This window comes from Phoca vitulina, unplaced genomic scaffold (assembly GCF_004348235.1).
Source record: "Phoca vitulina isolate PV1807 unplaced genomic scaffold, GSC_HSeal_1.0 scaffold2, whole genome shotgun sequence".
Taxonomy (NCBI): Eukaryota; Metazoa; Chordata; class Mammalia; order Carnivora; family Phocidae; genus Phoca; species Phoca vitulina.
In genome coordinates, this window is record NW_022589705.1 from 37,987,431 (window position 1) to 38,003,621 (window position 16,191).

General features: G+C 41.9%; 1 protein-coding gene across 2 annotated transcripts in view; it reads right to left on the reverse strand.

Annotated features, from left to right (window-relative positions):
• AK5 (adenylate kinase 5) overlaps window positions 1–16,191 on the reverse strand; it is a 241,890-nt gene that overhangs the window by 57,402 nt on the left and 168,297 nt on the right. For both annotated transcript variants that reach the window (XM_032425645.1, XM_032425635.1), the window contains exons 9-10: window positions 7,077–7,119; window positions 1,956–2,000 (exon numbers count right to left, since the gene is read on the reverse strand). In XM_032425645.1, the coding sequence (XP_032281536.1) occupies window positions 1,956–2,000; window positions 7,077–7,119 (88 nt within the window). The remainder of the gene's footprint in view (window positions 1–1,955; window positions 2,001–7,076; window positions 7,120–16,191) is intronic.

The window sequence follows — 16,191 nt, forward strand, 5'->3', positions numbered from 1 at the left end:
AATTGTGAGTGCTAAACCGGGTAAATCTGAAATAAAATTATTGCTAGGGAAAATAATAACCACAAAACATGCTGTAGTATTTTTAGAAGCTTTTTTTTGGACCACATTATTAAAACCACAGATTTCCATGTGATAATAAAGGCTCATTCTTTGTTTACTGAACATCAGGTTTAAAGAGCCTCTCCTTTTCCTAATTTGGCCCCTAAGATAAAAGCTGAACAGAACGTATAATTCATTGTGCATGGCCTTGATGCCGAGAAGAGTGATTAAAGTTTATGTGGAAAGGGGAATTTTCTTTGCTATTTCAATGATGAGTTTCTCTTCAGTTAAGGAGTAGAAATAATGTACTTTTACTTTCTGAAAAGAATGTAAAAAGTGTGGCAAGAGTTCATCCAGTTCCCATGGCTAAGGTCAATGAGGGGCAAGCAGGTCAGAGATAGAATTCAGGTTGGGCTCCAGAATTCTCACTATTCAAAACAGGCTGTTCTCTTTGGCTGGAATTCTTCCTCCTCTCACCTCTGTTAATCCTCCGGTTGCTCCACCTCCTCCTTTAGTTCCCTGCCTAAACGTCACCTCTGTCGAGAACCCTTGCCTGATTACTCTGATCACCCACGTCTACCCCAGACACTCAACCCAGGTTGTTTTGTTTCAGCTCTTTGTTTCCTTCCTAAGTGTGTGATAGTAATTCGATGAGTTCTTCTTTCCGTCTAGGACGGAAGCTCGTGATCCCTGCTCACTGCCCACATGGGTCCAATACTCAGTAAGTATTGGGTGGGTGACTGAATGTGGGAGACAGTCCAGGGACACAACCCACACAACTGAGTGGTGCAGTGGGGAGAGGCCTGGGATGGGGAGCTGCAGCCCTGGTGTCCCTTCTGCCACCAGCTGGTTGAAGGACCTTGATCAAACCTCTTAAATTCTCTGGGACTCATTTTCCTCATCTGACAAGGAGGGAGATTTAGTGAGAGATTTCCAAGGCAACATCCCAACTTTAAGGTACAAGATTCTAAGTTTACCCGATTATATTTCTTGGGTGCTGGTAACCATTCTTTTTCCCACTCATTGAGGAGGTGTGGACCTTTTCATTATTTCTGAATATGAATAGACATTTTTTTGAAAAATGCAAAGGTAGGTGTATTAACTTTTCTACAGACTTGAATCATTAGAGGGAAAAGTACCAAGTTTGGGAGGTGCTCTGACAACATTTTGTGCTTTTCTGTGCAATTATAACTGTTGCTCAAATAGGCCCATTGATTTCCATGGGGAAAACTGGACATCCGGCTCTCACACTCGTTAGCTATGTAACCTCAGGCCAGTTCCTTTACCTTCCTGAGTCTCAGTTTCCTTATCTGTGATATGTCATAAAGATAGACCACCAACCTACAGGATTGTGGAAGGATTAAATGAGATGACCTGGAACACAGTAGGTGCTTAGAAAATGCTGGTGAACTCCAAGTGAATTTTATCCCACACTTAATTTACCAGCAACTTTCATAGTATGAGGCATAAAATAAGTGAAATCGTTTTTACCATTAGCTAAAAGGAATGCAGGGTATGGTTATGGAAGTATATTGGAATATGTGGTTGCTGATGTATTTAGCAGTGAGGTTTAGGGAGCAGTGTGGCTCATTGTTCAAACAGAAAATGTGTGTGTTAGATTTTGATGTATGACATCTTCATACCCATGGGATTATAATGTATTTTATTATTGTAGAGCTAAACTCAGGAGTCTGACATTCCTTAGAGTCCTACTTTGTCTATGCTGTAAAGATACAAAGCTAAAAACAATATGAAACTGCATAAACGAAAGCAACAATCCAGAAGCCTCGGGGGTATTATCCTAACCAAAAAAGGGGCAAGACTTCAAAGCAGAGTGAGAAATGAACAGTCTTTTTTCTCTACCAAGTTGTTTATTATTAGCAGTTGCATTAGAAAACTTGAGGGTGGTTACTCACCAATCATGAAAATAATTTTATGCTTTCTCAAATCTTCCATGAAACCTTTAAAGTAAGAATAATTTAAGTTACTGGCAAGAAAAACTGTTTTGAAATCCTGGTATTACTCATGTTGTGTAAAAACCAAAATCTTGTAGTTTTATTTGGTAAGAAGCCCAAGCTGAGTAAATGTGTTAATAGGTCATAATTAATAGGCACCGATGACCATTTCAGCCTTATTCCCAGACCCAGGTAACCTATTTCATTTTAACACAAACTATCAATTTTAGGTGGCAAAACTGATAAGCCATTAAATAGCATGAATTACAGAGAAAGATTATTTTAAAAATTATTTAAAAATGTTTCTAAGTATCTCAGTTTTGTGTTATTTTACATTTTTTCCTTAACATTTGCTGATCTCTTTTAATAAAGAGGAGTTAAAGCACAAATAGGGAGTCTGGAAGACAATATTTTAAATACAGTTCCTATTTATAGAAAATAATACTGTTTTCCATTTAAGGTAGTGATATAAAAGTTCCTTCTAAAATAAATGTATTTAAATAATAAGTGAGCCAACTTAGAGAAAAATGTTAGGTAAATAATATCTAGTATAGATAATATACGTATAGAGATGAAGCAAAAATCACAAAGATGGTGAGAGCGAGGACTGAATTTTGGGAACCACTACTTTATATACTTATTTTTTCAAGTTTTTATTTAAATTCCAGTTAGATAACATATGGTGTAATATTAGTTTTGGGTGTAGAAATTAGTGATTCATCACTTTCATACAACACCCAGTGCTCATTACAACAAGTGCACTCCTTAATCCCCATCCCCCACTTCACCCATCCCCCACCCACCTCCCCTCCAGTATCCATCAGTTTGGTTCTCTTATAGTTAAGAGTCTGTTTCTTGGTTTGCCTCTCTTTTTTATCCCCCTTACATTTGTTTTGTTTTTTAAATTCCACATATGAGTGAAATAATATTTCACTTAGCATTATACTCTCTAGCTCCATCCATGTCGTTGCAAATGGCAAGATTTCATTCTTTTTTATGGCTGAGTAATATTCCATTATATCTATCTATCTATCTATCTATCTATCTATCTATCTATCATCTATCTATCTATCTATCTTCTCTATTCATTCATCAGTTGCTGGACATTTGGATTCTTTCCATAATTTGGCTATTGTTGATAATGCTGCTATAAACATCAGGGTGCATGTACCCCTTTGAATACGTATTTTTGTATCCTTTGGGTAAATACCTAGCAGTGCAATTGCTGGATCATAGTATATAGCTCTATTTTTCACTTTTTGAGGAACCTCCAGACTGTTCCAGAGTGGCTGCTCCAGTTTGCATTCCCAGCAACAGTTGTAAGAGCGGGACTATTACTTCAAAGCAGGGAATGATTAGAAATTTTTGGCAAAGTGCAAAACCCTCCGGAGTTTGTGGAGCCCTAAAAGATTTCCAGTTGTCATGTGGTGTAGTAGATGGCCATGAAGGATGGGTAGACAATAGCTATACTTTTTCTCCTGTGCTCAACTGACTAGACCAAGGCTAATGACTTCCTCTCCTTGTACTTCGGTTTCTCCATCTGTAAAGTAAAGGTGTTGTAAGTAAAGTAGTGATCTTTAATGTCTCTCTCAGTTCAAATACCTATGATTCTGTGGTTCCTGTAAATGAATGGACCACAGGAGGAAATGGTCCCATTTGTCTCTTGGCTAAAATTATGATGCAATTATTTTTGCATGTTTAAGATATTTTTTTTTTTTTTTAGAGAAGGAGGGGCAGAGGGAGAGAGAGAATCTTAAGCAGGCTCCACCCCCATTGCAGAGCCCAACACCGGGCTCCATCTCACGACCCTGAACTGAGATCATGACCTGGGCCAAATCAAGAGTCAGACATTTAACTGACTGAGTCACCCAGGAGCCCTGCATGTTTAAGATATCTAAAGTAAACCAAAATTCTAAGAGACCTTGGGTAAGAGTGAGGTTACTTGAAGAGATGACCACAGCCCCAGACTTGAATTGGGAATGGCTTTGTGAAAAAGCCAGTGGTTACCATTTGAGCCTGGAAGCAGGGGATCCTCAAACTAAAAAAAAAAAAAAAAAAGTTTAGAGTGAGGACCTGAGAGGACAGAAAAAACAGCTGTCCTACCCAAGAATGTTTCAGAGAAGAGCAGAAACAAAAACTCGCCCTGGCTTTAAGGCCATGGGGCTTTCGTTATGGAGACTGGACTGCCTACTCAGCTGTCCCAGGACAGGGTCACAGAGTTTGGGGGCAGACCAACAGCACAGAAGAAGGAGGTTAGTTCAGGATGCTCTGAAGTTCATAGGGGGAATCTGCACAAACCACTAAGGGGGTTACTGCTCCAACGGAGAGGCCATCCTGAACAAATGATGGTGAAAAGCTGAAGAAGCGGGCTCTAGGAGGCTCAGAAGATGTCACCATGTTAGGTCAATCCTGGGACTGGCTCCTGTCTGAGCAGCTTAGTTTAACACCCGCAGGGGTGGGGGTGGGGGCAGCAGGCTGATTCCACAAAGAACTTGAGAAGAGTTTCTTGGATGCGCTTAGGCAAAGGCCAGGAAAAGATTCTAAACCAGTGAGGTGGGTGGGCATGGAGTGTTGTGAACTATAGCTAACAAGCTCTAACATCTAAAGTCAAATTTTTAGAGCACCATGCTGGACAAACAAAATAGATGTGAGACTAGATGCTTCCCTCAGTCGGACATATGTGACTGCAGATGGAGTAACTGAAGATAATTTTGAAGACTTTATGATTCTTGTTAACCCTTATGCTAAGGGAGGTGCTTTTCAAACTACAATATACGCTGAATAGACAGTAATATATTAGGATGTAGGATATCGTGATTTTTCACTTCATGGAAAATATGCATGAAGTTTTAAAGTAAAGATTCTGAAGTTCAAACATATTTGGTGCTTTTGTTGGAACCCCGGTCCCCTGAGCTGTGCATTTCAGACCCTGGGCTATGGAAGTTCCTGGAGCAGCCCCTCAGTGGGGAGACCCAGGAGGGAGGGGCCTGCCTGGGTGGAGCCAGCCCTGAGTTCTCAGTCTAGGTGGAGCTCTGGACTCTTCTCCTGGCTCTGGAAGCTGCTGCTTTTGCTCATCCTATGGGTGTGAGTTGACTAAAATGACAGAGGGAAAGCAATTATCCGGAGAGAATACAAGGTTTTTATTTCCCATCTTGGTGACAAAACTGCAGTCTTTACACTTAAAATGAACTGATAGGACTCTGACTTCCACTTCACATTTTATGTAGATGATAAGTACTTTTGAAAGCTAGATTGCTCCTCTGACAGTTATCAAATTTGCTTTCCAGTAGAATTGGGATGCTTCATTTATATACACAATGCCACCTTTTTGCTGGAATCCACTATTAGCTGAAGGAAAGACCCAATTCCGGAGAGAGAATGGGACAAGAAGAATTGGGTTGGGAACAAGAGGGAAGGGGACAGGGAAGCTAAAATCAGAGGAAAGATGTGAATTTGGGGTTTTTGGAAACATTTGGTTTTCAGACTGAGGGATGAAATTTTTTTATTCTTTCTAATCAAAGAGATGCTGCAGTCTCTTTACAGAATAACCTACAGTGACTGGAAAAATCCTATGTTATCTGGAGCTTTCTATTAAAGGCACATACATTGGTGCTTTTAACTCGTGGACCAGATGGTCATCTCATGTTCTCTAGACTTCCAGCTTCCTTTTTTGAAGCTGAGCAATGATTTAAAAAAAAAAAAATCCCATATAGTTAACGTACAGGGTTATATCAGTTTCAGGTGTACAATATAGTGATTCAGCAATTCTATATGAAGCGGAGCAACTTTTAATTTATTTGCAATCTAGGAAAGTGTCTGTGGTTATTATTAGGTATAGTTGTACCTATGATGAAACATTTATACAGTGTAGTCATCACAAGTTAATATTATAGAGTTTGTAATGATATGAGAATATGCTTATGTTATGATATACACAAAAAGAATAACATTTGTATATACACATGTATTCTCCACTATGTAAAGTATATAGCAAAAACACTGGAATAAAAGATACTAGAATGTTAACCATGATTATTTAGAGGTCATAAGATTTTAGATGGCTCTTATTTTCTACCTTAAAAAAATTTCCACAATGAATGCATGTAATCTTATAACCAGGAAAAAGGGAAACTTTATTAAACAATCAATCAGTCCCTACCCAGTTGGGACTAGGTTGATTATTTGCACTTGGCTCATGTGTATGCACCTTTCCTCATGAATCACCATGATGTCGTTTGGTAACTGAGATTTTCAATACTGCTATAGCCATTATCATCAAATGGCACTTTATCTACCACCTCATGCTCATGGATCAGTGTAGAATTAGAGCTGGGGTTATTTGGAAAGCCAGATCACTTACTTGTACGTGCTCACAGTCAATACAAACATATTTTCATGAACCAAAATTACAGCAACATTTATTACCGAGTGGAGATGTTAGAAGGTACTTTACCTAAGGGCAATCAGGAACCTTATCTCTTTTGGACAATCTCAAATTCACATAGTTTTATCTACTTTCAGTTCCATTTGTAGCCAGTTAACCCTGGATTTTTTAGTTGTTGCAAGACTTTTGACATGACAACAGTTATAAAGCAGGATAATTTGGGTGTTTCTTAGGTTGCATCCCAACAGCACACTGCAGATTAGTAACTGCTATGCAGGAAAAAGACTTTTGAATTCCAATAAATCTGAAGAATGTTAAATTAAAGTTAGCCAGCTGTCTTTATTGCAACACTTGTGGGAGTCTTGCTATGCTGTTACGTGTACCTCTTCCAAAGGGGATTGAATGTTCAGTATTTCCCAGACATATTTTTACCAGAACATTCTATTTTCACTGAGCATGTCGAGGGTCATGTTCTCTGCGTAGTCGGGAAATGCATCTCTAAGTAAGGTGTCCCTTTGGTTCTTTGCATGGACCAAGGGGGGAAAGATTCCAAGAGTTCCATTCTGAATCGTGGAGCCTGGCTAAGGGAAAAGTGCATGCTGTTCGTAGTTTATTGTCTCTCGGTTGGTGTTTAATAAAGAAGACATGCTCAAAGCTACTAAAACACAAGTTTGGTCTGATCAGTAAAGGAAACTCACCTCCCATGGTGTCCTCTCCAAATACATTTAACTGGTCATCACCCTGTACATAAAAAAAAAAGATCAAAATATTAGATGACAGTACCAACAGGTATTGTGCTAAGTTTCTTGCCAACATGCGTTAACATACCTAACCTTCCAAACAACTCTATGAAGGAGGCACTATTACTATCTGCCTTTTACAGAGGGAAGAAACTGAGAGTTTGAGAAGTTGCCCATGATCACGTAGAAGTGAGGGACATAGCCCAGATCGAAACCTGAGTTCATGCTGTTCTTGTTGTACCGTTTGGTACAGTATCGCACCTCATTTTCCTGGTGCATGATCTATCTGTGATTAGAAAAGCTGATTTGAAGAAGACAACACTCTTCAGTACCCAAAGCTCACTGATGGGTATAGTCACGGTGGTTTAACAAACAACTCTGTGTTTAACATTGGACGTGGCATTCTTTCTGTAGAGTGCCAGATAGGAAGTATTTTCAGCATTGTGAGTCATACGGTTAACCACTGGCCAATCCTGAAAACTAAAGCATGAAATAAGGGAAACTGGAAGGACCAGCTTTGATTGATGCCCGCTTTTAAATTTATTTTATTTTATTTTATTTTTTAATCAAGCAGCAGCTGCATTTTCCCTACAGAAGAACCAGTGGTAGTTGGGGAAAAAATGTAGGATGAAAATTTATAAAAACATTTGGTAAGAATTCTAATTTCTACTTATGTCTCCATCCATCCCATTTTCCCACTCCCTCATTCCATATAGGTAACCACTCTTAGAAGTTTTTTATTTGCATCTGTTTCCAGATACATAAAAAACAACTTCCAGATACCTAAGGATACATTTGAATATAAATATATAATCTTGTTACCTCCATTCTGCATACAGAAAGGAGCACACTTATATTACACGTGCATATATGTTCGTAATATACATACTGATCTAGAATGATATTGTTCTTCCCCTTGCTTTTTCACTTATCGATGTACCCGGGAGAACTTTCCACGTCCATCCAGAATGTTCTTGGTTGTACAGTATTCTATTGTATGGAAGCTACCACAGTTGTTCTTTTTAACTAGTCCTTTATTTTATTATTTTATTTTTTAAAAGATTTTATTTACTTATTTGACAGAGAGACACAACAAGAGAGGGAGCACAAGCAGGGGGAGTGGGAGAGGGAGAAGCAGGCTTCCCGCCGAGCAGGGAGCCCCGATGTGGGGCTCGATCCCAGGACCCTGGGACCATGACCCGAGCCAAAGGCAGATGCTTAATGACTGAGCCACCCAGGCACCCCAAACTAGTCCTTTATTGATGGACCACTGAGTTGTTTCTGATCTTGGATTATTTTGGAAAAAGTAGCACAGCGAATAAGCTCATGTAAAGTTCATTTTATACACATGTGCCTGCAGGATAAATTCACGGAGAAGGGGCTGTGTGGTCAAAGAGTAAATGTATTTAGAACTGACAGATTTTGCCCAACTGCTCTTCATAGAGGTGGTGCCATTTTGCAGGGATAGCCTGTGGCTCACGCTTCACTCCAGTCTCTTGCTTCTAATTTGCTTTGATGTAGGAGTCAGTTAAATGAGGTTGCCTGGTTGCATTAATGCTCCCTTGAGGTTAACTGCTCTGAGAGTACTTGTTTGAAAACAGAGCCTTGCCATCCCTTTTTAGAACATATGCCTTCAGGGCAACTTTACTGCTTGTCTTCTTAGATTGGCCTGTGTATCCAGAGCTATTCCAGGTGAGAGAAGAGTTTTTAATGGAGTGGTCATTCAGGGACACATTTACATTAATTAACTTCCTTCCATGAATAGGAAAAATGTCAATTATTCCTCAGTGAGGCTACCCCTACTTCTCTTGTTCAAATAATTGCATTTCAGAGCTGGGAATTATAGAGATCATCTAATCCAACCCTGCCATCCCTTCTCCCATTTTACAGATGAGGAAACTGATGGTTACAGAGGTCATTTGAGGGGCCCATGGCCATAGCATCATGTCTTTAGTGAAGTCAGGGTTAGGATGAGAACCACATCTCCTACCACATAGCATGGCTCCTAGAGATTTAGTCCCATCAGCTTAACGACCACCACGGATCTGTTAGTGTCCTGCTACTACCTGCCTGGTGCACTCATCCCTCAGCTGTGGCTAAGGGCTCACAGAAGTCTGGCCCCACCCTCAACCTGGGATGACTCTGCTATAAGTTTCCCTTGAGATCAGGCTGAAGCTAATATCCAGCCGGGATCCCATCCTTGCTTAGCTCCTACTCCCGCCCTATCCTGCATCTCTCTCCCTCTCCTAAGAGCACTGCCTAATAACTTACTTTTAAAGAATCCTCATTTCAGGTTTTGCTTCTAGGGAAGCCCACCTGAGACAGAGACCCGTTCGAAGCAGTTATATGTTTGCCTAAGATGCATCTACATAGAAAGCGGCTCAGTAGCCTCTGCCGGAAAAGAATTGTTCGATCAGACTCTGCTGATTGCTTGTCAAACAGCTATCGAACATATCCAGGTAGCGTTAGGGAGGCCTCTCCCTCGATTTTTAATATTATTGTTGACGTATCAGACTTACACCCCTCTTACAGGCTAAACTGCTTCAGATCTTTCTTCTACCTGGCTGTCAGGCTTTAGGAGACTGATCAAGGTTCATGTGAATTCATAAAACAATGCACCTGTCTCACTTCTATTTGGATTCTTGAGTCTGACTTGTTTTTATCCATTGCTCTTATTCATAGCCTTCTAGTCTGTTTGCCCAAATGCTTCAAATGAGCCCCAGCTTGATCTCCATGAAAACATTGATAGTGAACAGGTTTTTGGAGCATAGTGGAGCCAGGAATGGGGCACACTGCATTCACTGACGTGAAAGCCCAGGTAAATGGGATGTTGGATGGGAGGGTGTTATTTTCCAGTGATGCTCAATAAACGTCATGATTCCTATGTGAATCTTTTGTAAACACACTTAATCTGGCATCTTAAACATGCACACGCACGGGCACACACACAAAGACAACAACAACTAATGAAAGGCCAACTCTTCTGGTTCTGTTTTGGCAAAAAAATTGCCATACAGAGCCTGGGGGCCCTAAGTCTCCTCTTTTTCTTTTCAAATGTGAGGTGTGTTCTGCATGAAAGGCATTAATTCAGAACATCAGTTCTGTAAGAAGCAAAATGCTCTACAAGCTTATTTGAGAAATACCTGCTAAGGTGTTTCTATGCGGGTACACTGGAACTGCCTCTTCAGGGAGGCTGCCCTCGAGAAAGCGCAGCCCATGAACTCCCGAGCTCCCCCCTGAGTGCCCGTGGGTGCTTCCTTGTGTTACATACAGCCTTTCACTGTGTAGTCCTCCATCTAGTCAGCCTTCTGTCGCCTGTAAGTCTGAATTGTGAGGTTGGGCTTTGTGGGTACAAGGAGACAGAGGTGACTCTCTACAGTATTAAACTAAGTTTTGGGGGCATAACGTGGAATACCAAATCGGAACAAATGGACAGAAATAGTACTAATATTGGCCCAGATTTTATGTAAGCGTCAATTATGAGTCACACATATGGAGCCAAGACAGCCTTGCAATGAGGTGATTAATGCTGGGGAAGATAGGAAAAGCTGCAGCCAAACCACTAACACACAAAACCAAGTTCAGGGAACCACATCTTCTTGGGCTATATTTATGAGAGTACGTTGGTAACTGAGGAGGAGAAATCAAGAATCCTGTTGAAGTGACATGGCTAGAACCTAAAGACAGGATTTGTGGTTTTATGGGAAACTGGGTTTGGACTATGGATTTGTTGTGGTCTAGATCTCTTGTCCTCCAGTCAAGCCAGAGCCATAAGGAGAGCAAAAGCAACTGGCTTTCAACTTTGTTTCCCTGTGTGGATGTGCAGGCAAGGAACTGCCTTTGCAAGGCTAGATTCTGGTATGACCAGTAGGAAGAGCAGCTAGCTGGGGTGTGTATATGTTTTCCTTTCGGGTCAGAGCTCCTATCATCACCACCTTGTGCTATGGATGTCTGTCACTCCCAATTCCTTGAATTATTGAAATGCGGGGGGGGGTGGGGAGAGATCAAAATAGAGCAACATCGCCTCCCAGATGGGTTCACCAATCCTAAGAAAGGACACCCTGCAGCCTGTTCTGACTGCAGCAGGATGTGTGCTCCTGATTGCAGGACCAGTTCTGTGTGGCATTGTCACAAGCAGATCAGGTCATAATGCCAAGTGCCTTCCAGCTCTGGAAGCATTTCTGCCGATAGAATCTCACTGGACCCTCGCTGCGACCCTGTGCGTGAGGAATGACGTAACTGGAGTTCTGTGTGCCGCTGGATGGGGTGTGCCTGGGCCTCCACTGCTGCCCTCAGGGCCCTGATACCAACCTGTGTTTCCTTCTCAGTATCCTCTCACTGGTCTCGGAGGTGAGGTCATGTCATCAGATATTCCTACCGCCCCTCCTTAGGTAGATAGTGTTGATGTTTAAAAATCCTTCTGGGGGTGGGGGGCACCTGGGTGGCTCAGTCAGTTATGCATCTGACTTCAGCTTGGGTCATGGTCTTTGGGTCCTGGGATGGAGCCCTGCGTTGGGATCCCTGCTCAGTGGGGAGTCTGCTTTTCTCTCCACCCCCACCCCCATTCATGCACGGGAGCTCTCTCTCAAATAAAAAATCTTAAAAAAAAAATCCTTTTGGGGACCACAGAATGAAAGCTCCCCTGGGAAGGAAGGAGAAGTACTAGGTCATTTTGGGGGTGTCCTCCTAGTTCTTGTTTGTATTCAACAGCGTGTGTGTGTGTTTCATGGTGTAAAAATGTATAGAGCTTCAAATGGGATTATGAGAAAGAGGCTTTATTTAACAACAGAATGTCATAGCTAAGATAATTTCTTGCCCTAAAATTCACAAATGCTGCAAAGAAAAGACTGTTTTCTTTTCTTTTTCTTTAAAGATTTTATTTATTTATTTGACAGAGAGAGGCAGCGAGCGAAGGAACACAAGCAGGGGGAGTGGGAGAGGGAGAAGCAGGCTTCCCGCTGAGCAGGGAGCCCGATGCGGGGCTTGATCCCAGGACCCTGGGATCATGACTTGAGCCGAAGGCAGACACTTAACGACTGAGCCACCCAGGCGCGCCGAAAGACTGTTTTCTTTCTCTGACACTGAGCACAGATACCAACGTCAAGTTTCAACAAAATGGATTTCAAAGAGGTTCTCTAGTTTCTGAAACGAATGTGAGGAGCAGTCTTTTCTAAATTTTTCTTACCTCAACTAGTACTAAGCAGATGACCCAAATTCTGGAAGAATCGTGGACCATGAAACGCTAGCATATGAGGATTTTCTTAGGTTTCTTTTTAAACTGCTCTAGCGCCTCCATCACTGGTTCTAAGAAGCAAGAGCAGGAAGGTGGGGATGGGTTTGAGGCACAAAATGTTCTGCAGTTCTCAGAAGGGGTCATCTTCATTGAGAAGCAGAATCTTAACAGGAAGAAATAATCATTCAAAAAGGAACAACCCAAACAATACCAGGCTATTTCCCCATCTTATAACCTGAAAATGAAAATTTTGGAATCTTTCTTGTTAAAAACCAAAAACAGGGGTGCCTGGGTGGCTCAGTTGTTAAGGGTCTGCCTTCGGCTGAGGTCATGATCCCAGGGTCCTGGGATCGAGCCCCGTGTCGGGCTCCCTGCTCTGTGGGAAGCCTGCTTCTCCTTCTCCCACTCCCCCTGCTTGTGTTCCGTCTCTCACTGTGTCTCTCTCTCTCTCAAATAAATAAATAAATAAATAAATCTTTAAATCAAACAAAACAAAACAAAACAAAACAAAAACAAAAACAGTGAACACCTCGTGTGAACGATTTTAAAAAGTTATTGGACTTGCTACTTGCCAGTATTTAGAGTGTTTTTAATGTGCATGATCTCATCCGATCCTCGGAAAAACACGAGGAGGTGCACAAGTTTGATATTTCCCTTGTTCCGATGAGGAAATTGAGGCTCAGCAAGCTTCTGTTACTGTGAAGGATGCCCCAGCAAGGGGGGTTTCCTGGTTCCCAAGCCTGTGTTCTGATGCGTCTCCTGCTGCCCAGATGGACCGGCAGGACCCGTCCGCGTACCCAGCGCAGGAGCACAGAGTCTAACGAGGGGCTACATGACACGATGCGCGGGTGTAGTGAATGCTCCTGCTGTCACATGAGTAGGAAGGACGAGGGATTCACTTGTGAAAAGAGGAACTGAAGCTGGGTCGTGCTTACCAAGGGATTTGAAAGTGAAATTGTCAAGTTCACTGGGAAGCTATGAATGAAGTTTTGAAATTCCTTGGATCTTCGGCAGGGGAACATTGGCAAAGAGAAACATAACGGCATTTTATCAACAGGAAGAAGGGAGACTGGTCCTTTAGAAATGTTTGGAGTGTTTACAGTTCTTTTCAAAAGTATGTTTTCATTTAAAGTAATGGGCAATTTGGAAAAAGGAAAAAATGTATGGGAAGTGGTGTGTAATTTAGTTACACCCAAGAATTTATTTTACGGCAAGTGTCATTTCTCTTTCACTGAGATATACACAAATAGAGGTCTGCTTGCTGTGGAAGTATTTGTATAATTGAGTAAACAGGGATAAAAAAACATAGGGGATGCTAGGCTAACCTTTTTCCAGTCTTACTAAATTGCAGGTTCTCTACATGAGCTACTTTAAATAGTGGTTTACAGATCTAGTTCTCTAGGAGGAATGGTGTTTTTCTTCTTTTACGTATAAATTGAAATGTTGGTGTCTCTAATAAAAATTTTAAAGAAAAAGGCTTTCCTACAACTTCCTGTTTTCACCTTACTGCTAGAAGACCATGCAAGACAACTTGGATCTTGTCTTTGTAGGCCAAATGCAGCACCGCTGTTAAGCAGGGCTTGGTCAGGCTGCTGGTGTAAAAGGTAGGAGCAAAGTTCCCATTCTGATTTCCTCTCATTTTTTTTTTTTTTAAGATTTTATTTATTTATTTGACAGAGAGAGAGAGAGACAGCGAGAGCAGGAACACAAGCAGGAGGAGTGGGACAGGGAGAAGCAGGCTTCCCACTGAGCAGGGTGCCCGATGTGGGGCTCGATCCCAGGACCCTGGGATCATGACCTGAGCTGAAGGCAGATGCTTAACGACTGGGCCACCCCGGCGCTCCTGACTTCCTCTCATTTAAAGTTAATGTTCGACATCTTCACAGTCGCATCTGACTAGAGTCTTACTGGGGAGAGTTATTTGGCCTTTACCTCTTTGTTTTCTGATTCCTTATAAAATGGAGATAAAATGGCAAAGCTTAGTTTCGACCATTGGAAACTACAGAGCACACTGGCTTGTCTCTAGCACTTTGTTAGGTGCTATCATAATATACTCTCCTTATGAGTTACTCTCAGCAAAATGGAAAATCAGGTTAATTATTAGAACAACACATGCTATATATATGTGTTCATGTGTTTTCCAGGGCAAAAAATATTGCCCAGGGGAGTCATCCTTTGTCCCTCCCACCACCATCTTTCTTTAAAAAGGAACTAAGACTGAGGGGAGGCAGGTGGGGTGAAGTGAGCAAGTGGAGGGCTCAAAGGACTCTTTGACAACCCCTCTCTGATCCCTCTAACCTCTGAGTTCTTTGCTCATCATGGGAGCACCCCCATGCCTTCTCTACATTCTGAAGCCCTTCTTGATTATCACCATGACAGTTGCAACAAATGGCTTCCCAAAGACCACCCCTAAATCCAGAGTCCAGCTCCAACCTTGTTCTAGGTCTCTCACTTTCATGATTCTCCAACTTGAATGTCCATGTCCATCTCCCTGAGGTTCTAGAGGGTGAGGACAGGTGGGGAGTGGAACAGGGTTAGATGGTGGCTGTGGGACATACAGCAAGGAGGAACTAATGAGGACATCCAGGTGGGAGCTGTGAATCAAAGAGGCAGGTCAAAAAAGTGTTCTTCCCACTAGAAACAATGTGTAGACATGGGTCGATGGGGAATGAGATCTTGCTGGGCCACTGATTTTAGCTGAGTGAAATCCACTTTGGATTTCTGACCTCTAGAACTGTTAAGATAATCAACGTGTGTGCTTTTTAGCCACCAAGTTTGTAGTAATCTGTTAGAGCAGCAATAGGAAATTAACACAAACTATTCCTATATGCTAAGAATGGTTCAAAATGCTTGGAAAGTAACAGTGAGCAAATAGTTTCAACTCACCAAGTCTATTAGGTATTTGAGCATGTGCTAAAACAAAGGGTTGTAAATGATTTTTATCCATGGGAGCTTTTATTCAAACAGAATTTCATATGGAAGCCTAATATCTAAAGCAGAGAAGAATGGAGCTCCTATTGGTGGAGGTAGAATAGGTGGTTCCAGAACCCTTCCAGGGCCACCCCCCTGCCCTCCCCACTAACTCCCTTTGGCAGATACTCTTAGATGCCTACTCAACAACCCACTTTCTTGCAAGCAGAGCCACCTCCCTCCTTGGACACTGAAGACGCCAGATCCTTGCTTTTCCATCCTCCGCATTATGGGCATAGGATTGTGACCCAAACTGGGCCAACAGGATGTGAAAGGCAAGTTTCTGGGCTTCAGAGGACAGATTTCCTCCCTATTAAAAAAAGAGAGGGAAAAACATGAGGATCAGGCTCATTTATCCACTCTATTTTTGCAAATGGTCATGTGAAGACGAGATGTTTGGAGCTGCCCTTGCCACCTGGAGACCTTGAAGGGAGGCAATGCTCACACATGGAGGAGGGCAGATGAGAAAGGGGGACCAGTCTGGCCTATGTGACTACTGCTGGTCCAACTCTGGAACCATCTACCTCTAGATTGTGGTTAAGGGAGGAAACAACATTTTACATTGTTTAAACCAATTTTAGTTAGGTTGCTAGCAGGTGCAAGCAACCTCATTGAATCCTGTTGAACTTATCCAGAATTGCAAAATCTTTTCTTGGGTAAAAAAATGGCTCTTAAGTGTACAGAATTTCATTTTTTGCCCATACTTGAAGGCACTTACCAGTATTCCAATAAATGAGTTGTTAAAGGTTAGGAGTATTTGGAATCCAAACCTAAAATCAGTGTGTTTTTAGAGCTCCTGGAGGACTCCAATTCAGTATCCTAAGAATCTGGCTACTGTACAAGGCCCGGAAATGTTCGGGGCTCCCACAG